At 39.6% G+C, this 22,610-nt stretch overlaps 1 protein-coding gene across 5 annotated transcripts in view; it reads right to left on the bottom strand.

Annotated features, from left to right (window-relative positions):
• Positions 1-22,610, bottom strand: part of PTPRR (protein tyrosine phosphatase receptor type R) — a 126,618-nt gene that overhangs the window by 36,800 nt on the left and 67,208 nt on the right. For all 5 annotated transcript variants that reach the window (XM_042469971.1, XM_042469970.1, XM_042469972.1 and 2 more), the window contains 4 exons: positions 11,864-11,977; positions 7,943-8,095; positions 6,173-6,283; positions 1,633-1,895 (listed from right to left, as the gene is read on the bottom strand). In XM_042469971.1, coding sequence (XP_042325905.1) covers positions 1,633-1,895; positions 6,173-6,283; positions 7,943-8,095; positions 11,864-11,977 — 641 coding nt within the window. The remainder of the gene's footprint in view (positions 1-1,632; positions 1,896-6,172; positions 6,284-7,942; positions 8,096-11,863; positions 11,978-22,610) is intronic.

The following is a 22,610-nucleotide window of genomic DNA, read 5'->3' as shown; positions in this document are numbered from 1 at the left end:
GATATTGTAGTACTTCAGTTCTTTTCCTGTGGAAAACAGTTTTAAAAGTGTCTTTTGTCGATATGGAAAAATCTCTTTGACAAAAGACAGACTTTCATGACTATTTCCTGCAGGAAGAAAACTGAAGTGCTATGACATCATGTGGTAAGGCATGGAGAAATGTGGCACTCTCTGGATCCATTTCTGCTTTCTTTTCTTATGTGATAAGGCTCAAATTGATTATTTAAATGATCCTTTAAAAAGATCCCGTCAGGTCTTTATTTAGTCAGAAACACCAGGAAGTACCGTATTTTCCAGCGTATAAGATGACATTTTGACCCTCTAAAATTGGGTCAAATGTCAGGGGTCGTCTTATACCCGGGTTGAGCCCAGCAGCCCCGTGGCCCGGCGTGCGCATGCTTGGCCGCCAGCTTCTCAGGTCTCCGGAGGCTTGGAAAGCCAGCAGCCTTGCACCGGCTTCTAAGGGGCCTTCGGGGGGCCCTTGAAGCTGGCACGCACACTCTCGGGGCTGCCGGCTTCTCAGGCTTCTGGTGGCCTGGGAAGCCAGCAGCCTCGCACTGGCTTCTAAAGGGCCTTTGGAGGCCCCTTGAAGCCGGCGCGTGCACTCTCGGGGCTGCTGACTTCTCAGTCCTCCAGAGGCCTGGGAAGCCAGCAGCCTCACGCTGGCTTCTAAGGGGCCTTCGGAGGCCCCTTAGAAGCAGGTGCGCGCGCGCTTGGGGCTGCCACGTGCACAGCCGGCTACCAGCTTCTGAGGAAGAGGGGTAGCCTTATATGGTGAGTATATGCTAAACTCTATGTTTTTATTTAAAAAGTTGGGGGTCATCTTATACGCCCGGTCGTCTTATATGCCGGAAAATAAGGTATGCTCTCAAATCCCTTCTTTTGTATTGTATAAGGATGATGAGCATTCATAAAAATCTAGACTTCAAAAATGTAGCATAATTTGATTGTGGAAAATTCTTACAGTGGGCCCTTGGTATCCTCTGGGATTTGGTTCCAGAACCTCCCATGGATACCAAAATCTGTGGTTGCTCACATCCCATGAAATACAATGGCATAGTATTTAATGGTGCCCCTCATAGAAAATGGCAAAAATCAAAGTTTGCTTTGATATATATATATATATATATATATGTTTGAACCAACACTTAGTCATACTTAGAGCAGACTCATTGAAATCAAAGGGATTTTTGTCATTCGTGACATACTTGTCCCACTGATTTCAATTCACCACATCTGTACACAAGTACAGTGGGATATGATCCATTTTGAAAACACACATTAAAAGCACAAAACTCAGGCTAATGACTAATCTGCAGGTAGATAAAAATTAATATATGAAGTCTACAGGTTAGTTGCAAACATCTCAGCTTCTAGCAGTTTAGAGGTAATATGTAATCATTGTTTTTGTAGTAGAGTTACAAACTCAGCATATTCATTAAACGTCAGCACCTGAATTGTAGAGCTACATTTTATAACACCACAAAGCAGGGCTAGAGATCCTATGTTGTTGATCTTTAATTCCCATCAGTCCTAGCTAGTCTAACCAATAGTGAGGTATGATGCAGTGCTGAAAGTTTCCCATCCCAGCATTACCATGTATAAATAATAAGTAGAACGACATCACTTTACCTTTCCTGAAGGCCCACTGGTTTCATTTTGAAAGGTGATGGGCTGGATGAAAGGGTGGACTTGATTTCAGGAGCACATTGTCCTTGAGGATCTACCACAATATTTACAACTTTAGGAGCCTGTTCAGGTTGGACCATTCTGTTTGCTGTCTTGTACTCAGATGGGGCTCTCTGCAAGGGGATGTTAGAAAGGTGTATTTCCTGTTTTTTGTTCTTATCTTGCCTCACAGAAAATTGTATTTTCTCTTTCAGTCGATACAGAACCTATTGAAAACAGATAAAACAATTTATTTTATCTTATATTCAGAAAAGAGGACACAAATTAATATGATGAACTGGATAATGAAGCAGATATTAATAATCATCACTTGAAACAGATAACACTGATCTTAATTAAAAAAAAACAAAATTTATTTTATAGATTTTTTTTAAGCACAATACTCAAGATCAAGATCCATTAGATCAGGGATTGGAAACCTGTGGCCCTGCAGATGCTATTGGACCCCAGTTCCCACTACTGTCTTTGTTAATAAGGACTGATGAGGGATGTAGTCTAACAACATTTGGAGAATTAGAAGTTTCCCACAACTGCATTGTGTGATACCCTTCAGAACATATATTTGGAGAAAGATTTAGGAGGAATACAGGGCTAAGAAAACTGATTGCCTGGCCCCTTCTTTCAGTGAGGAATATCCCTCCGCAGATCAAAGGAGCCCTTCAGTTCTTGGAATCAGCTCTCAGTCCAACTGATATACTCTGAAGTATGTAACTTTTATAGAATTAAGTTTTTTAAAAAATATTATGAGATACAAGGTCAAGCTTGGAGATTTGATCTGAGAAAGTAATTGGCTACAGTTAGGGATAGAAGAAAGTTTTCTTCCGTTTGCTTTTTATACATATTTACACAAAAAAATGCAAATGGATGGAACAAAAGGATTTTAAAAATTCTAAAGTGAGAGAAACTGGATTTATCCACCCTGGTCCAGTGCTTTTGAGTAGTTTCCTTTTATAAGTTTGGGTTTGAAAGTATTTGTATTTGGCCATGTCAGTGCTGAATTAGGTTGTCATGCAATTGTTCCCCTGGGGGGGGGGGGGCTTGCTATTTTAAATATCTATATGATAAGTATAGACAGATATGCTATGGCCCTTCCCATGCTCAGAATAATGATACCTATTGAATTTCACCAGTGGAAATAGGGGAGAATTTCATTCTACTTCATTTCTGTAAAAAATATGGACATTCACAGATCACATATTCAACATAACTTGAGTTTTTAAAAACTTCACATGCAAGAGAAAATGAAAGAGAAATATTTTCTCATTTCTGATTATAATTCCAAGGTCACCCAAATAGTTGCTGTTATAGTTACATTTTAAAAAACATCTATTTTTAAATGATAGGAACGATGTCCTATCACTCTTTTTGGAATGATATTAATCATTCCAAATTAATAACATGGTTGTTAATATTTTTAAAAATATCAGAATTCAGTCTCCTTTCTCTGAAATGCTTGGGTCCAGAAGTATTATGGATTTTGGAATATTTGTATATACACAATGAGATACCTTGGAGATAGGACCCAAGTCTAAACATAAAAATCATTTATGTTTCATATGCCCCCTGTACAATAGCCTGAAGATAATTTTTTACACAATATTTTTAATAATGTTGTGCATGAAACAAAGTTTATGTACACCATCAGAAAACAAAGGTGTCACTATCTAAGCCATCCATGTGCACTATTTTGGATTTTAGACATTCTCAGATTTTGGAATTCTGGATACAGGAGACTCAACCTTTATAAGTCACTTTTCAGTGGTACAAATCAAATCTACATGCTAGGCCACATGGCAATTCTAATTACATAAGTAACATAACAAAAAAAGGTGTGAAGTTTTCCTTATTCAGTTATAGTCTTAATGTAATTTAGTTATGAGTCTTAGTTATTAAAAATAATGTATTACAACTCAATTGTTATTTATGATTAGTTGTTTCTAAGCTGTATATTCAACAGGGACAAAAACAAGAAAACAACACATTATTTCCACCTCTACAATTTTTAATTATTTTCCTGCCTCCTTGTTATGAATGGATGTTAAGGCAGAATTTCAGACTGGGATGCTGGAGCCAAACACAAAGAAACGAAGACCATTTTTTTGACCAGTTTCATAGAAATATGGCTTTGCTTTCAATTTATTGGCCATGTTTTATAATTTCCTACCCACCAAGCCATGACACAATAAGACCCTTTAGGGCTACCAATGCAGTGCTTGTCTCAAGACTGAAATTATAATAGCACTATATATAGTCAATGGCAGTCTGTGGATGAAGTGCTTGTATGAGGGGAGATGTACCCTGCCCTTTGGGTCACAAGCTATCAATTGCTATAGTCTTCATGGCATCTAATATAGTGCCAGTTCCCTCACAATATGAGAGTAATGCCCACTCACTCCCATGGGAAAAGTTGTACTATACGTTCTCAGAAGTAACTCCTAGACTACTGAGCTTTTCCATATGCCTGCAATTGTCCCTTAATTAGTTGTTTCCTCCTTGTCTTTTAAGAAGGTCGTCTCTGTTTAGTGGGATTGAGGAGGGGTTCATTACTTGTTCTCCCTTTGAGGCCAAAGCAATTGCTCATTTTTAATTTTAAAAAAATCTTTTATGAGCAGTTGTACAACTGGGAAAATGAAAATAACAATAAAATAATTGGCTGTTGCTCTGGTTGTAAATGGGGAACCAGGGATTAATCCACCCCAACACTGCAGATAACAGTGGCTAATAAAAGGTAATTCAAAAATGCTATCACAAGGGGAGAGACGACAGGAAGCAACTGCATTTTTTAATATGAAAAAGAAGGTTTTAAAAATGCCTCAGTAACACTTTGCCATTCTGGCTGGCCAATATTATTACAATGTGTGTTTAAGGACAAAAGATAACATGGCCATAACTAAGATCAGCAGAAACAGTGTGGGGCAGCATAGAAAGCACTGGAAAGCAATGGACTGTCAAGAACACCATGTTTGTGGTTTCTTCATACAAAATTAGTGAATGCAAATTAGGCTTGCAGAAAAACAAATTTAAATGATGATTCTGGGCTTTGCAACTCTAAGTACAGTTTGCAGGAAAGGACCATGTTTTTCCCACAAAGCACAATCCCAGGCAACCAATTGTACTTCCTAATTAGTATATCTTTGTGATACAAAAGCTTGCAAAGACCTGGAACCCCTTTATACTACATAGTTATAGCACATATAACTGTACATCCTGTGGAATATTGAGATTTATAGTTTAGAGAAAAGTATTCAAAGGGGGCTCAGCTAGATAGCTGTAGTGCCTCACCAAACTACAAACCCTAGGAATCCACTGGATGTAGCTATGACAATTAAAATGGAATCATAATGCTCTAATTGTAAGTGTAACAGAGTCCATTGTTTCCCCATTATTCCAGCCCAGAGATGGAAAACCTTTGATTCCCCTGATATTTTGGTCTCATTTACCTTCAGGTCACGATAGCATAGCCAATGGTAAGTAAAATGTGGTGAGTTGTAGGCCAAAACATCCAGAGCCTATGTTTCTCGTTTTATTGATAACTAGAATCAAATTAATGTCAACCCATGCTGGGAGACCTCCAAGTCACCGTATCATCAGCAACCCTTTTCAAGTCTTACAGACTGAGGGCCATGGCTTCCATGATTGAATCTAGCCACCTAGAATGTGATCTTCCTCTTTTCTTACTGCCTTCTACCTTGCCAAGTATTATTGTCTTTTATAGTGAGTCATGTCTTCTCTTGATATGTCCAAAGTGCATTGGTCTCAGTTAAGTCATCTTGTGTTTCAGGGAAAGTTACCCCTGCTCTAGCATTTACCCTTAAAAAATTCCAGCAAACACTAAATATATCAATCTAATTCTGCACAAAGGCCATATGTACACAGGGATAAGCTGAAAGAGGAACATAAGCAAAATTCAGTTGCTTGTTCCCAATTGACCCATTGAATCTATGGGTTTTGCAGAAGCATTAAGCTACTATTGATCGTTTGGTTCAGTGGTTGGAATAAGAAAATGAATTTAAGCCGGTGTGTTATTTCCACCCATTCGGTTGCCAGGGATTCATATGAGGGATTATCTTCAAAAGGACTCTAATTAGTGTTTAGTAAGGAAACAGTGGGTCTAGATTCAGTGCCCTTTCCACCCACTCCTCCTGCTCAAAAAAACAACATAATGATGGATTTGTGTTTAGGTCTCCACACGCTCAACCATGATGGCAACAAGCATATGTGGTTAAATGCAGGGCAATGTATCAAATAGTTCTTTTTTAAAAAATAAGAATCATCAGATGCCCCCCATTTAAAATCAGCTGCACATAAATGTCACTTGTCAGAGATATATAATTATGACTTATGTCAAATCTGGCCTTACAGCGTTACTTTTTATTACTGATTAAAGACAGATTGCATTATGCAACTATCTTTTGGCATAAGTAGACAGGTTTTGCTTTTCAGATAGATACAAGCAAAGAAAAACATAAAGCAACCAACTTACCATCAGACATGTCACAATAATAACAAAGATGCTGAGAAAGATGATAACAGCATAAAATCCTTCTTTGCTCCAGAGTTTGCCCGATTCGTGCTTGCCTTGCAGAACATTTTTCTTTGATTTACAAAAAGCACAAAAGGAAAACAACATGTAATTACACGGTTCTGGGTGCACACTTCAGAGCCCTTGTCAGGTAAGTACAAAGTTTTTATCTTTGTTAGCTTTTTCAAGAATATAAAGTAGTTTGACAAATCGATACCAATCATGCTTCTAACAATTTTGATACCATTACTCTTGCGAGTAAAAGATGACTTTTATATCTCCTTAGTGAGTGCTGGAAAAGTATTTTCACTCATGTATCAAACTGTATCAAGTTGCATAACCAAGCCTAATTCATTCTTGGAAACCACCTGGTTGAGCAGATGAGAAGTCAGCAGAAACTGCTGACATTTTCAGTTAATCTGTTACATTATCTCCTCCCACAACTCCTTCAACAGGTTATTAAAGGTGGTATAAAACTGGCAACCTTACTGGGAACCAAGAGCAGGTCCAAATAAAGTCTTAGGAATTAGTTGATAAACAAAAAGGGGCAAGGTATAAAAGATAAATAAACTATGTTTATATGATGAAGTTTCAAAGGGAGGCTATCAACAGCTACTAATCATGATGGCTATCCATTACCACCAGTATCAGAGGCAGTACACCTCTGAATACTGGCTTCTCAGAACATGAATGGGAGTCTGCTATTATGCTCATGCCTTACCTGTGGGCTTCCCATATTCATCTGTTTCATCACTGCAGCAACAGAGATAGGCAGGGAACATGTGAGACATTGTTGGACATGCAGCTTAACCTGTCTCTGCTATGTGTGCCTGCTGCAGTGGCAAGTGCTGCCTTGCCGGTAGTGCTGAAGTGGGCTTCAAGTGGCAGTTTGGTCAGTTTCTGTGCACACATAGGCATCTTTTCTTTTGCTATGGGGAGTCCTTATCTCAGGTGCTACAAAATCCCATCTTAGGCTGTGACCTTTATCTGTGTTTTACGTAGTGATCTTGTAGGTCAACTACTATAGGTAGTGGCAGGGACACACCAATAGCAATGGAGTAAAATGGCTGTGGGTTTAGTGCCTGGACAGGGGCAGTAAAGAAAATTGTCTCTGCCCTGCCAGCTCCCAAGCTTCTCAAGCCCCAGCGAGGCAACTTTCTTTGACAACAGAGGTGTCTTTCTCCAGCAAATCTGCCACCACTACATACCATTTCAGAAGATGCACATATGTTACATTAATATAACGCACAGATTTCTGGACTTTTTTTTTTAACACAGCTTGCAATATTTACTTTTTTTGCACTGTAATTCCAGTGCATCCAGCAAATGTAATATTTTATGAACGTGTGTTTTGGCATTAATAGGAGCATATTCTTTTGTTGTTATGTGTTTCAAGATGGCTCCAATTTATGGTCACCTATTATAGGTTTTTTAGGGGGGAGGCAGGGAGATCAGTTCAGAGGAGGTTTACCAAGAGCTCTCTTTAAGGGTGATAAGAGTGTGGATTGCTTGCAGTTTCCATGGCTGAATGGGGTTTGAACCCTCGTCTCCCAGAATCCTAGTCCAGGGCTGAAACCACTACACCACATTGGCTGTCACATTTTTCAAAAATCATACATTATAATCACATCACTGTATCCCTTTTAAAACAAGCACATGATTGAACAATAGAGTTTATGAGATAGATTTTTAAAAAATGAGATTGGGAACATTACACTGCTACAAGCTTACCTCTGGTGAGACATCTGTAATTCCAAACTGAGATAAACTCTGGTGTAGAACATTGATATTAAGAGACCGGAGGACTTCTTCTGATGGGAGTTTATCAGTAACTCCTTTCCTGTTTACTGGTGATACAAAGAGCTCGACACAGTTCTTTTTGTCCTAGTAAAAATCAGAGTATATAAAAGATAATAAACTCAACTAATAACCTTGGATGGCTTGGTTCCAATAGCTGTTCTTTATGGGCTTAAAATAAGCTGGAGTTGGGTGAAATCCCCCTCACCCCAAGTTTGTGTTTTGAATGTTCAAAATAATAGAAGTTTGAAAAGTTACCCTTTGAGCTGCACTTTCAGTAGTCCAAACTTTTCAAAGCTCTACTAAAATTGTGCTAAAGATTTTGAATGAGCCTTCATGTTTTGCTGTGGTTAGAAACTGTGGCCTTCTAGTTATTTCTGAGCACACCCAAAAATCACATTTAGTTAAGACCATTGGCCATGCTGATTGAAGATGATGGGAGCTGAAAGTCAACAGCATCTGGAGGGCTACAGATTCCTTACACTGGCAGGCAAAGTGAAGTCCATAGGCCACATGTGGCTTCTGTACCCAGCTTTTGCAGCTTTTGAAGACTCTACCAGCTCCCCACAAAGGCCTCCACCTCCCAATTAAAAAAACACCTAAAAACCTCTTCCACTATTGACTATCTCTGTTTCCACCAGAATGGTGGCACACAGTAATATGACATCACACATGGGTGTCGTTTTGAGAGGGACTCTGAAGAAAAGCAGAGACATGCTGCCGTGTCTTGTGTGTGTATTGGGGGGGGGGGTATGGATCATGGACAGTCTAGGTGGGAATTGCCCCCCACACTGTCACCTGCCCTGGCCTAGACTTACTCAGAGCCCCAATCATTATTAAGTTTGAGAAAAAAATTGCAGAGGTCCTATAATCTGGCCAATCCTTCAACAGATCCATATAAATGCTGTAATTTAGATGCATACATACTAGGGGAGAGTATGGCCATTTAGTGCTGAGTACTGTACTGAAATTTCAGTGTGGTTGCAATCAGTTGTGTGTCAAGAACTGTCCTTTCAGCCCCACAGTTCAGTGAACCAGCCTTCTGTATTTCAAACATCAAGAACTTTATTCCAGTAACCATAGGTGTCAGCAGGAAAATGTCTGCAGACAGAACTGTCATCATCCACAAACACTGACTTAAAATTAACAATGTGCCACCTTAACTTTTGATTCATTCACAAAATATAATATACTTGCCCTTCCAACCATGTTTGTCCAGTCTGCCATGCCCCTTATACACTTTAACTTTTCTCTCTTGCTTTTCATTTCCCATGAGAAAGTCCTATAGGGAAACCCCCCCTCCATTGGACATCTGCACATTCTCCCATGCCAGGCAACAATCTTGTCTTTAAACCACTACTAGGTGTAAACCAGCACTATGCCTTTCATCATTCCACAACAACAAAAGTTACACAATCATACTGTTATAATACTATACTAACTAATATAACAAATCAACAGAATGAATACACACATGTATGATCGATTTTGTTAGATTCTGATATTATAATGAAATTGCTCAGGAGTGAGACTCTGAGCACTGTTGTGAAGGTGCAATAGAGGATACATAGAGTAATTCCCAGATTCACAAAACTTATTTGCTTATTCATGTCTTTTACAGATAAGGACACAAATCCCAACTACATTACACTCACTGAATCAATGGGATTTTCTTATATGTTGACTCACTGGGTTTGGTTCAATGGGTCTTCTCAACTAAGATGATTCAGGCCAATAGCTATTTATGTATAGTTTTCTAATGTGTCCTATGATGCGTAAGCAAATGAACCAAACTTGAATTCACACCAACATAAGGATGTCAGATGATACGTTTGGACAATTTCAGCTCCATTTAACTTGCTTCAGCAACTCTGACTACAATAAAAGCAGACATTTCATCCCCACAGTAGTGGCACATGTGGCATGTAGGCAACCAACCACAAATCATGCAAGCAAGCCCCAGGACCTTGGAATCTCAAATGCCAAATTACAAAGTGGTAATTGAATCTTGGGCATGAATCTCTTGAAAGGTAGCTATCTCAAAATATCACTGTCTCATAATTTGTGATGCACATTGTGTTTGAACTGTATTCAGTTACTTGGTTGACTCTCAAATAGACTTTTATTAAGAGAAACTCAGCAATGGCACAGCACAGTAGGGTGAACTTTATGTGTCCCCCCAGATGTTTTTGTTTTTGTTATGTGTCTTTAAATTGTTTCCAGTTTAAGGCAAGCCTCAAGGCAACCCTATCATAGGGTTTTCTTGGCAAGAGTTGCTCAAGGGGAGGTTGCCATTGTTTTCAGTGTGTTTTGCCCAAGGTCACCTAGCAGGTTTCCAGGGCTGAGTGGGGATTTGAACCCGTCACTCCCTGAGTTGTACTCCTACACTCAAACCACTACACCACACATCTCATAATTCCTTACCCATGTGACTGGTGTTGCTGGCAAGATAAAATCCAAAACATATGAAAGGCTGAGTTGCTCACCACTGGCATAGGCTGTATGGCTGCTCCTCAGACCATGTAGGTGGGGAACATACATTTATCTTAACATTAATAGGGAATTTTAAAAATACTGTTGCAAGAGTGGTCAACCCTTTCCTCCCTCCTGACCCCACCAGTTCTAATCAGCATAGTCAAAAGTGAGGTATTATGGGAACTTCAGTCCCAAACACCTAGTGGGCCATAGTCTATTTGTTAATTTTATACTTGCCTGTCTCCCTGGAAGCCAAGATGACAAAACTGGCGCTATCATATTTTCAACACATCACGAGAAGGCATAAATCATTGGAAAAAACAATAATGCTAGGAAAGGTGGAGGGAAGTAGAAAGAGTGGAAGGCTGAACGCTAGATGGATGGACTCTATTAAACAGATCACAAGTATGAGTTTGCAGGAGCTGGGCAGAGCAATGGAGGACAGAAGGTCTTGGAGATGTCTCATCATCAGGGTTGCCATGGGTTGAGATTGATATAAGGGCAGTTAACAACACCAAACCACAGACTGTTGGATTTATAACAGACCATAGCTGGCATTCTATTGGTTAGTCCTGAATCAATTACTGAATGATGAGTCAACACACAGGTAAATTTCACTGATTGTATAGTCACAACTAACAACAGGATTTAGGCCTATGTTAATTACACTTACATGGAATCTAGGGGTTTGCCTGCATGGGCCAATAAGACTATTTTCCCTCACCCTCACTGCAACCTGTCCAGATGATGCAGGGCCAAATCATGATTTGAGTGTAGACTGTCTTCATATGGGAAAGCCAATTTCACATAGAATCTGGCCCATCCCTGCCTTAAAGTGAATTTTAAAAGCCTATTTTTTGTTCCAGATCTTCCAGGAAAATCCAGATCACTGCCAAGTGATGCCAGATGGCTGTTTACATAGCGTCCCGCTGTACCACCTGGTGCAAGTCTCTCCCTCTGAGGTCAAAATGAGGCATCCAGCCATGTGACTGATGCTGAGCACCTTGGTTTCAATCTCAGAAGGAGCAACCCATGCCAGCAGCAGTGGTGCTGGGTGGCAAAGTGGGATGACTGTGTAAACAGCTGTGCAGCATCACTCTGGAGTACCCAGGTAATGGGAGGGGAGATTCAGGACTGGTTTGGGGCGAGAATAATCTGGGAACAGACTGGGATTTGCAGTTCAACAACATCACAAGGGCGACAAATTTCCAAAACCTGAATGTACTCTGGCACCTTTTACATGAATGAGCTACATCAATAAGCATGAGTGGCTAGAGGTAGCCAGAAATTGCAGTAATTTTTTCAGTATTCAAGTATACTGGATTTCAGCAAATGAAAACAAAGCAGTACAAATAGTTACATGAAATGCTTGCCACTTACAATGAGTCTGTTGATGTGCACTTGCTGCGGCAGCAGTCCTAAAGCAGCAGCCACTCCTTGGCGGAAAATCCGAAGCAATGTGATATTCAGCTTGTTTACATCCATTTGCAGAGTCTGCAAAACAAACCCCAAACAGACAAATGTTAATCTTGCTCAGTAGGCACAGTTCCCTGCTAATGAATTACCTCCGTGACTTGTGCAAATGGTGTTTTTCCTCAGGATGATAATGTGTGAAATCAATTTGCATTTTAAATGAAGAAGAAAATCTGTTTTCAGGTGTGGGAAGGGTGAATTTCCATCCGATCAAAGGTTGTTAGTTTAAAGAGTATTAACCTCTTCACTTCTTACAACTTTAAATTCACAGTGAGGTCAAGAAATTTTTGACTAGTTCTTTTGGATGTTATCCTAATACCATGTTATGGGAGGTAATCTCTCCAGGGCACCAATTGCAATAAAAATTGCAGGACAGCTGCCAGTATGATCGCCTTGAGTAAAACAGTGAGTGAAGCATTGCCTAAAAGCAGACTATTTATTTATTTATTTATTTATTTATTTAATATCTCACTTTTCTCTCAGCATGAGATTAAAACATTTCTTTCTGGTTACCTTTTCAGTCTATAGGAATAAAAAACTAGATAAGACATAGTTTCCATGGCCTTTTCACAAGCTTGAGAAATGGCTCTCAACCTCTGAAACCTGCACATCTTTGTTGTCACTTCCCAGGTTCTTCTACTGAGCCCAGGTTCTGCTTGCAACTGAACCGTAACACAAATGGAGTATTGCTGACTACTCATTCATCGGCTTTGGCTCTTTCCCATATAACTAGTTCTCTGATTTATTTTTTAAGAAAGCTTCCACCAAAATAATATGTAGCTACAATGAATTATATTTTTGAACTTGCTACGTACCATTCTTAGCATTACAAAATTTTCGTAAGGAGAGATACAACAAGTATCATTAAGAATCTTTGTTTTCAATCTAATTTTTTTGTTCAAATTACTATTGTTCTTCCTCTTTTAAATAATTAGTCCTGACCTTCTGTGCTTGCTGGATGTACGTGCTTTGCTTAATAAGGCTGGAAAGAAACTAGTTTTGCATGAAAGATTTTTGCAGAAATTACAGAAGCCTTCAACAACAACAAAAAAGTGCAGAATTATTTTGCTGTCTCATTTAGGTTAAAAAACTTGAGACTGTTTTTTTTTTTTACAGGAGACCATGACAAATCAAAACATTCTTTCTTGTCAAGGATAAAAAATTATTAATATTCTTTACACCCTTAAATATACCTCAAAGCCAGACTTTTAACATATAAACACCCAACCTCTCTGTCTTGATAGGTGAATTTACCAGTTTCATGTACTCATAGAATCGTAGAATCGTAGAGTTGGAAGAGACCACAAGGGCCATCCAGTCCAGCCCCCTGCCATGCAGGAACTCTCAATCAAAGCATCCCCAACAGATGGCCGTCCAGCCTCTGTTTAAAGACTTCCAAGGAAGGAGACTCCACCACACTCTGAGGAAGTTTGTTCCACTGTTGAACAGCCCTTACTGTCAGGAAGTTCCTCCTAATGTTGAGGTGGAATCTCTTTTCCTGTAGCTTGCATCCATCGCTCCGGGTCCTGGTTTCTGGAGCAGCAGAAAAAAAGCTTGTACCCTTCTCAATATGACATCTCTTCAAATATTTAAACAGGGCTATCATATCACATCTTTATCTTCTCTTCTCTAGGCTAAATATCCCCAGCGCCCTGAGTCTTTCCTCATAGGGCATGTTTTCCAGACCCTTCACCATTTTAGTCGCCCTCCTTTGGACACGCTCCAGTTTCTCCACATCCTTTTTGAATTGTGGTGCCCAATGTTTCTTCACACTGTTGACTCATGTACAACTTGTGGTCTACTTGGACTCTTAGATCCCTTTCACATGTTGTCTCTTTCAGCCAGGTGTCCCCCATCCTATATCTGTGCCTTTCATCTTTCCGTCCTAAGTGCAGTACCTTACATTTCTCCGTGTTGAATTTCATTTTGTTAGCTTTGGCCCAGCTTTCTAGTTTATTCAGGTCTGTCTTCTGGAGTATTAGCTATTCCTTCTAATTTTGTGTCATCTGCAAATTTGATAAGTATGCCCCCAATTCTGTCATCCAAGTCATCGATAAAGATGTTAAATAACACTGGCCCCAAGACAGAGCCCTGTGGGACCCCACTGGTCACTTCTCTCCAGGATGAACAGGAGCCATTATTGAGCACCCTTTGGGTTTGGCCAGTCAACCAATTACAAATCCATGTTTCAAAAATCTTGAAAAGGTTTTGAGGAATGAGGATGTGGTATCTGACTGGTGACTGTGCCAACGTTTTATAATACTTGACTATGCCAATGTCTTATAATAATGTGTGAATTTTGTGATGTTATGGGGGATGGGACTGTGGGCATTCTCCCCTCCTACTTGGATATATAGAGGATATACATCTCCGTTACAGTAGAATGTATATATATTTGTGCTACGGCAGTACACCTGATGTTACATGTTTTATAATTTTGCTATATTTTGGTGCTGGCCATGCACCGTAATAAATTCATTCATTCAAATCCATGTAACAGTTACCTTGTCTAGACCACATTTTACAAGCTTGTCTGCAAGAATGTCATGGGAAACTTTGTCAAAGGCCTTACTGAAATCAAGATATACTATATCCACAGCATTCCCTTTATCTACCAATCTGGTAATTTTATCAAAGAAAGAGATAAGATTTGTCTGGAATGACTTGTTTCTCTGAAACCCATGTTGACTTTTTGAGATTATGGAATTGCCATCTAGATGCTCACAGACTCTCTGTTTAATGATCTGCTCTAGAATCTTTCCTGGTATTGATATCAGACTAACTGGATAATAATTGTTGGGATCCTCTTTTCCCCCTTTTTGAAGATGGGGACAACATTTGCCCTCCTCCAGTCTACTGGGACTTCTCCTGTTCTCCCATATTTGATTTCTTTTCCCACCAGATATATGTGGTTCTTTTCACCAGATTTATGAAGCTAACAACAACAACAACAACAACAACAACAAGAAGAAGAAGAAGTTAAAGTTCAACTCATCCCTAAAAGTATATCACTTTATAGATGAACAAGAGTTGATCTAAGCATTTGCCATGGATAATGTTGTAATTCTCACACTTTACATCTTTCTCTTCTTGGCCATTCACCTTGTGCTATGTGCTAGTAAAGTCAGGAAGGTGGGAGCTTCCAGGAGCTGGATTCAGAATGCAAGCCTTGCAGTGTCTTTCCTCTGATACAGAGTGTTGTTGTAACACAAAATATCAAGTTACATCTTTGCTATCATGCGTCAAAGCAATAAGAGAAAGTCAGAAAAATTCTTTAGGTATTATTGGCACAAAGGAAGTAATTTGATAAAGGAAGCACCAAAGTTAGGCAACACAAACTAATGATACTCTTTGCTGGTCTGCACTGTTTATCATTTATGACACTTGCTCTCCAATGAGAAATACAGTTTTAAATGTGCTAAATGTGCTGGCAGCTGTGACTTAGTAAGCCTAAAGGGAAAGGAGGCAGTCACTCTGGGGGGAAACAATTTCCCAGTGCAATTTATTCATCTAGCTATTGCAATGGTTAGCGACAGTTTCCAGGTTTCTCTGCTCCAGGCAATCAATGTGATGGGCTAATATTGTCACAAAGTGCCTGGGAAGATGGAGTTCTAAATAACTAAAAAAATAAATCTACAATGATTAAAAAACAATGTAGAAGCACCAAGGACCGATTTTCTGTAGCTGCATCTAGACAGCAGGGTTGGGAAACTAGTGTGTCATCTCCCCCTTGTTCTGCATCCTATTCTCTGGAGCAGCAGAAAACAAGCTTGCTCCATGACACCCCTCCAAGTACTTATACAGGGCTAACATATCACCTCTTAACCATATTTTCTCCAAGCTAAACATACCAAGCTCCCTAAATCTCTCCTCATAGGTCATGGTTTCCAGACCAAATGATATCAAGATCAGCATCAATCAGTCCTGTTGAACTCAGAGTACTGTATATACTCATGTATAAGTATATATACTTAATCAAAAATTGACCCAAAAATCCTGGATTGCCTTATCCATGGGTCAGCATAAATACTGTACTTCAATTTTTATAGAAAAAAGGGAACCATCCCCTGGTAAAAGGGACGGGTATAATCTGTCCTGGAAGCATTGCCCCCACTCTGTTGTCTCATCCACCCTGCCTTTAGTGTGAGCACAGTTATGTCTGCTGGTCTTTTGGACGTTCTTTGGCACTGTTTTGTTTTGCTTTATCCTCTAGATCCTTTGTTACATGCCCCTAAGTTTTACCCTTGACTTATCCACAGGTCATATCAAAATCCATAGTTTTGGCCCCAAAACCTATCCTCAACGTATACATGAAATCAATTTATTGTCAAGTATTTTTGGTACATTGTTTCAAGGAATTCAGTGACCTCTGAATACTGACATACAAAACTCATTCCTAGGTTTTAGGAGATGCCTTGGATGAGATGGGTGGGAAGATAGTGTATCAACACTTCCAATAACACTTGAACTTCCAATAATCTCTCCTTTCCAAATTAAATAAATCCTTTGCTTGGGGAGCTAATGCTTAAGGGAAAGTCTGGAGAACTGTATGTTATTATTATAATTAATGACAAAGAAGAAATCCAACACACAAAGCAAGACATTTTCCTTACTGAAAGCATTGATTTCAACATTTCCATGTATTCTATGTTTTCTTTCTTGGGTTTAGCACTCTGGACAAAATTACAATGGGAAAAATATATCCAAGGGACCATTTTTGAATACAGCTAGATTTCAGTTATCACTTGTCCTCAATTTTACCTTTGAAAATTTGTTCAGTTCCCTCTTTAATTTGATTCTACATTTTCTGCAGAGTGCATTGTATCCAAAATGGCTGGAAGCCTCTTAAGATAAACAGCTGAGACTTCACTCAGCATGACATGAAACATGAAAAAGGGTACTTAACTGCTATTTCTTTTGAAGGAAAAGACGTTGACTGGGTAAGGATTATACAGCAAACATCATTCGGTTCTCTTTTTCACTCCCTTTTATTACAAGCTGGAAATGAGAATAGGGGAGCAGAATGTCCTAGACAGGAAGTCTTCGAATTCTACCTTCACAGAAACATTTTTTGGGGCAAACAGCAAAACAAAGACCACAGAAGGCACAAACTACTTCCACTTCCCCTCTCTCTTGGTCATCCTCTCTTGGCACCAAAGTCACTATGACTGGGCGCACAGTGCTTCCTTCAGAGAAAGTATACACAGATGTCTCACTGTCTCTCCCTCTCCCTCTCCCTCTGGAATAAGCAGCTTACACAATCAGTCAAAGAATAAGTAGGCTCTGTCTGCATGGGCCAAATGAAACATCCTCCCACCATCCTATTGGTGGGAAATCAGGATGATGCAAGACCCAATCCCCGAGTTTGGTGTGAAGAGTCTGAATGACGTTCAGCACCAAACTCAGGTTATAGCCCTCTTAAAACAGGTTTACAAACTTACTATTTGCTCTAGACCTTCCCGGAAGATATGGAGCCCTCCATTGCAATACCAGGTGGCTGTTTGCATGTTTGTTCTGTTGTGTTACCTGGTGTGGCTACCACCATGGCAAGTCACTTACTATGAAGTTGGAATGAAGTGCCCAGCCATGTGACTGATGTTGGGTGCTTCATTCTGGCTTCAAAGTGGGCTGCTCATGGTTGCAGATGCTGTCCCAGGTGGCACGGTGGGAAGAGAATGTGAACAGTTGTCCACCATCACAATGGAGGGTTGTGGGCAGCTTTGGGGCCAGAATACTCCAAGCTGCTCCCAGAGTATTCTGGCTATTGTAGACACCACTGTAGTCACACTATCCTCTCTTTTACTCTCTTAAATTCCTCCTATGAGTGCTGTAGTGGGCATGGGAGTGGACCCAGTTAGTTCAATCTTGCATACCACCCAGTGAGAGTGGATTAGTGAACAGATAGAAATGATCACTGCAAGGGGCCTCAGTTGTAAGCGATGTCCAGCAGATTCTCTGGCAAGTCAACAAAAATAACATAGATGTTGAAGGTCACTGCAATAACTCCATCACCATCCAGGCTCATCATCCTATATACACAAATAGCACAGCCTTCCAGATCTCCTCTTCAAAGTTCCCTGCAAAACACCCACAAAAATGGCTGTTTTTCTTTTCTTGTTTGTCAACTGAGGCTGCAGTTGTATAGAGCTAGTGGCTGCTAGCATCTCACCAACCAAATTAGTGGCTCAGCAGAAACTCCATGCTCTGAGACTATGTGCACAGAGAGAGAACATGGCCCTCCAAACAAACTAAAAGCATCCAAACAGTAAACCCAAACACTCAACTCTGACTCCCAGAACAAACTCATCATCATCTGGCTCTTCAGAGATAGAAAACCACTCCCTGTAACATCACTGGTGTCCACTACATCACTATGGGCCATCCCTAGGTCTCAGGTTTGGGCTCTGAAATAACAGTGCTTGAGATTAGCAGCCCTGGTTTCTGCTCCTCCAGGGACCTTCTACCTTTTTGTTTTCTCCCACTAGATGGGAATATCTGCAAGAACTCTTCCCAAACTTCATACCTATAAAAGGCTGTTATCTCTGGACAGATCTTCATGGCTTTTACACCCAAGACTGTGAAACTCAAAGAAATTTATTTGGAAATGTAAATCTACATTTTATGTTTACAGAGTGACCTTGAGATCAAGTTTTGCTGCTCTGTGAAGAAAACAGAGCAGCAGTATCAGTCTTTATTTTAAACAGTTCCTTGCAGAGAGCAGATGGGATGCGTCTTCTCATGTAGTATAAAAGATGACAAACAGTTCCTAGGCAGATGTCATTCACTTCAAGTGCTGGTCCTGGCAGAGACATTTTTCATGCAGGAGGGTCAGTCCATGTGGCAAACTCATTACAAATATTTTAGCAGCTATGGAAAGTGCTACAGAACCAGAGCTTGGAAGAATAATTACAAGTAACGCTTTATTTGTAGTTAATTCATTTTCCTGATAACTGAGATAAAATTGCAATTATAGCTTTTTGAGGGAAAACCTAATTCCCTTTACTATGGTGGGACTGTGAGTTTTTAGTTACTTTTATAGTTATGGGGATGTTACCTTACTAAATGCAAAAGGAAGACAGTCCTATGGTTCAGCTGCTACCTCACTCTCTGTTGTGATGGTTGAGATAGGAATGTGGTAGACAGAAAGTGAATTCTCTGAAGATGCCAGCCACAGATGCTGGCGAAACGTCAGGAAGAAACTTTTCTGGAACATGGCCACATAGCCCGAAAAACCCACAAAAAACTATGGATGCTGGCCATGAAAGCCTTCGACTTTACATTGAATTTGTTTTATACTACAGGCCAGTAACTTGTAGGAGCCAGATTTTGTAAAAACACCTTGAAAAACTAGAAAGTAAAGCATTGCTTTTTAAAATGTAACTACAATAATTAAGCACCTCTTAGGCTTTGGAACTAGAAGTCTAACAAATTCCTTTTACAAAGTAGCATTCTGATGGGTATCAGTGGTTACCATATCACCAGCATAACAGCTAAAGAAAAAGAAAATGACAAAAATTCCATATTTTTGGAGCAGGCTTCCCCAGCTTGATGCCTTCCAGATATCTGAACTGCCATGTTCATCATTCCCAGATGGGGATTGGAGCTGTATGCAGAACAATTAGATTTTATCATACTGAAGAAGACTGCTCTAGGGAGTAAACATTCTACATAGTTGGAACTGCCTGTTTTTTAATAGCTTGGTGAAAACTGGCAAATCACTCCATCTGTCTATTCTAGAACTGACTGATGTCACAGGGTTTGGGAACCTCATGAATCTGAAAAGCTTCAGAGGCCACAAAGGTTGATTTTGAACCAAATATGCATAGGAATGTACTGTGATGTTCTTTTTAGTTTCATGGTTCCTTGTAAAGTTTTCCATTGTTCTTAAACTCTTGTAATTTCTAGGAAATATTGTATTCATGGGGCAGATTACTGAAGACTAGCAGTAATATCTTTCTTTGGCATTTAAATGAATGCATGGATGAATGAGTAAATAAATAAGATTAAAACTACTCTGTCTCTGAAAGTTAGATTTTGTGTAATAATTGGCTTACTTGGCAGAGAGATGTGTTAGTCTGTTATAACGAAAACAATGGAGAGTCTTGAGGTACCTGAAAAATTAATACACAATCCAGCCTTCTTGAATCCATTGCCTCCCCAGTGTATTGACAACAGCCCTGACATGCACTGCATGGCTAATGGCCATGCTAGCTGGGGATGGTGGAATCTGTAGTTCAACACAACTAGAGAGAATGAAGTTGGGAAAGACTGGCATAAGTTTTTGTGGACCCCAGCCACTTCATTAGACATATGAAATCTTATTCCCCAGTTGCAAGCATAGACATAGTAGTGGGTGGGTGGCTATTAATTCTAAACCATTCTGCACAAAGGCAAATGAAATATAAAAACATCTTCCCAAACCTTGAGCTCCTCAGTTTCAGTTAGAGTTTAAATGTATTCAAAATAAGCACAGAGTGGCTCTTCACAACAGCAGTGATACTTTAAAAATGCTTAAGAGGAAAAATGCTTCAGACAGTTATCTTTTCTACACACACCCTCCTGCCAAGATTGCTGTTATAGCATCGTTCAGTTTCACAAACCTGTTTCCCTTAACACAATAAATTACAGACCTGCATGAATATCATGTGGAGCTAAAGTCTGTGGAAACCATGTGCAAACATTAATTAACTATGTTCCATTTGTACTTGTTTACTTTATACTTTGCCCTTTTGCTGTGTGAACTTAGCAGATAAGAAAGTGAATGAAAAAGCAGGGATCTCATTTCAATATACAGATGAATTGTTTTTGGCTTTGATTTATACCATTTTCCCCCTTCCAAGTTACATCTGAAGTATTCCCTTCCCATTTTGGTTATGCATTAATAAGTTACTGCAAACACCCAATTTACTTCAGAGATGAAGATTTTGAATCCCTTGATCAATTTGTGCAATATCTGAAGGAAGAAGAGAGGCTGCAAAAGGTATTTAGCAGGCAATCAGAGAGGACTTGCCTGAATTGAGTTATGCACCTTTTCATTCACCAGGTTCTGTGTTCCACTTTTCATCCCACCCCTGGTTTCTTGTGAGGTAAAATAATCCATATATATAATGATAGTGCTGGTAGGAACTACAAGGGCCATTTAATCCAATCCCCCATCATGCATGAATACATAACTAAAGCATTACTGAGAGGTGGCCATCTACCTTTTTTTTTAATGACTGCTAAAGGAGGAGTATCCACCACTTTCCCTGGCAGTCCTTTCCATTCTCAAACAGCTCTTACTATCAGGAAATGTCACCTAATGTTTAAATGGAATCTCTTTTCTTGTAATTTGAATCCACTGGATGACATCCTAGTTTCAGGAGCGGCAAAGAACAAGCTTGCTCCATCTTCCTCATGAAATCCCTTCAGATAGCTATCATGCCATCTCTCAGTCTTTTCTCCAGGCTAAATATACCAGCTCCCTAAGCTATTCCAAAGAGGGCTTCATTTCAATACCTTTTACCACTTGGCTCCTCTGGACATGTACCACCCTGAGACTTTAAATTGTCTGTGAGCACTTAGAAAAGAATGTTGTGATTCCTAAGGACCTGTATAGGTTTCCTCAAAAACAAATCATGCCAAACTGATCTTACCCCCTACACACACACACTGTGCATTACACTCATTATATTTGAACTGTGATCACAGAACTGGATGTAGTATTCTAGGTGAGGTCAGACCACAGTAGAATAGAGAGCACTGTTACTTCTCTCAGTCCAGGCACTATACTCCTGTTGATGCATCTCACAAATGCATTGGATTTTTTGGCATCACATCACACTGTTGACTCATGTTTACCTTTTCATCTACTAAGACCCCTTGTCCTTTTCCCCTGTACTGTTCTCAAACAAAATGTCACCCATCCTATCTTAGTGCATTTTGGTTTTCCTATTAAAATACTGTACCTTATATTTATCCCTGTTGAAATTCATTTTTGTTAGTTTTGACCCAGCTCTTCAATCTGATAAGGTAATTTTTAATCCTGATTCTGTCCTCTGGGTTATTAGCTGCCAGTTCTAATTTGATGTCAGCTGCAAATATGATAAGCATGCTTTCAAATTTGATAAGTGTGCTTTCATCTAAGTCATTTATAAAGATGTTGAATAAGGCTGGATGCAGACAGAACCCTGAGACACCCCACTAGCTACTTCAGGATGAAGTGGAATAATTGGTGAGCACTTCTTGGGTTTGGTTAGTCAACCAGCTACAAGTCCACCAAATAGTAGCAATGTCTAACCCACATTTTAACAGCCTGTCAACATGAATATTATGGGAGACCTTGCTAAAAGCATTACTGAAATCAAGAAGTACTACATCAACAGCATTTCAATGATCAACCAAGCGTGTAACTCTATCAAAAAAGAGGTAAGATCAGTATGGCATGACTTGTCTTTGAGGAAACCTATGCAGGTCCTTAGGAATTACAGCCTTCCTTTCTAAATACTCACAGATCATCTAACAGTCTGTTCTAGAATCTTTCCTGGTACTGATGTCAATCTGATTGGTCAGGTCCTCTTTTTTTTTGCTTTTTGAAGATGGAAAAAGCATTCACCCTCCTCCAATAATTCAAGATTATTGACAGAGACTCCAAAACTATACTTGTACTGTATAT

This window comes from Sceloporus undulatus, chromosome 5 (assembly GCF_019175285.1).
Source record: "Sceloporus undulatus isolate JIND9_A2432 ecotype Alabama chromosome 5, SceUnd_v1.1, whole genome shotgun sequence".
Taxonomy (NCBI): Eukaryota; Metazoa; Chordata; class Lepidosauria; order Squamata; family Phrynosomatidae; genus Sceloporus; species Sceloporus undulatus.
Note: the sequence above shows the minus strand (reverse complement) of the source record. Positions and strands in the feature narration are given on the sequence as shown.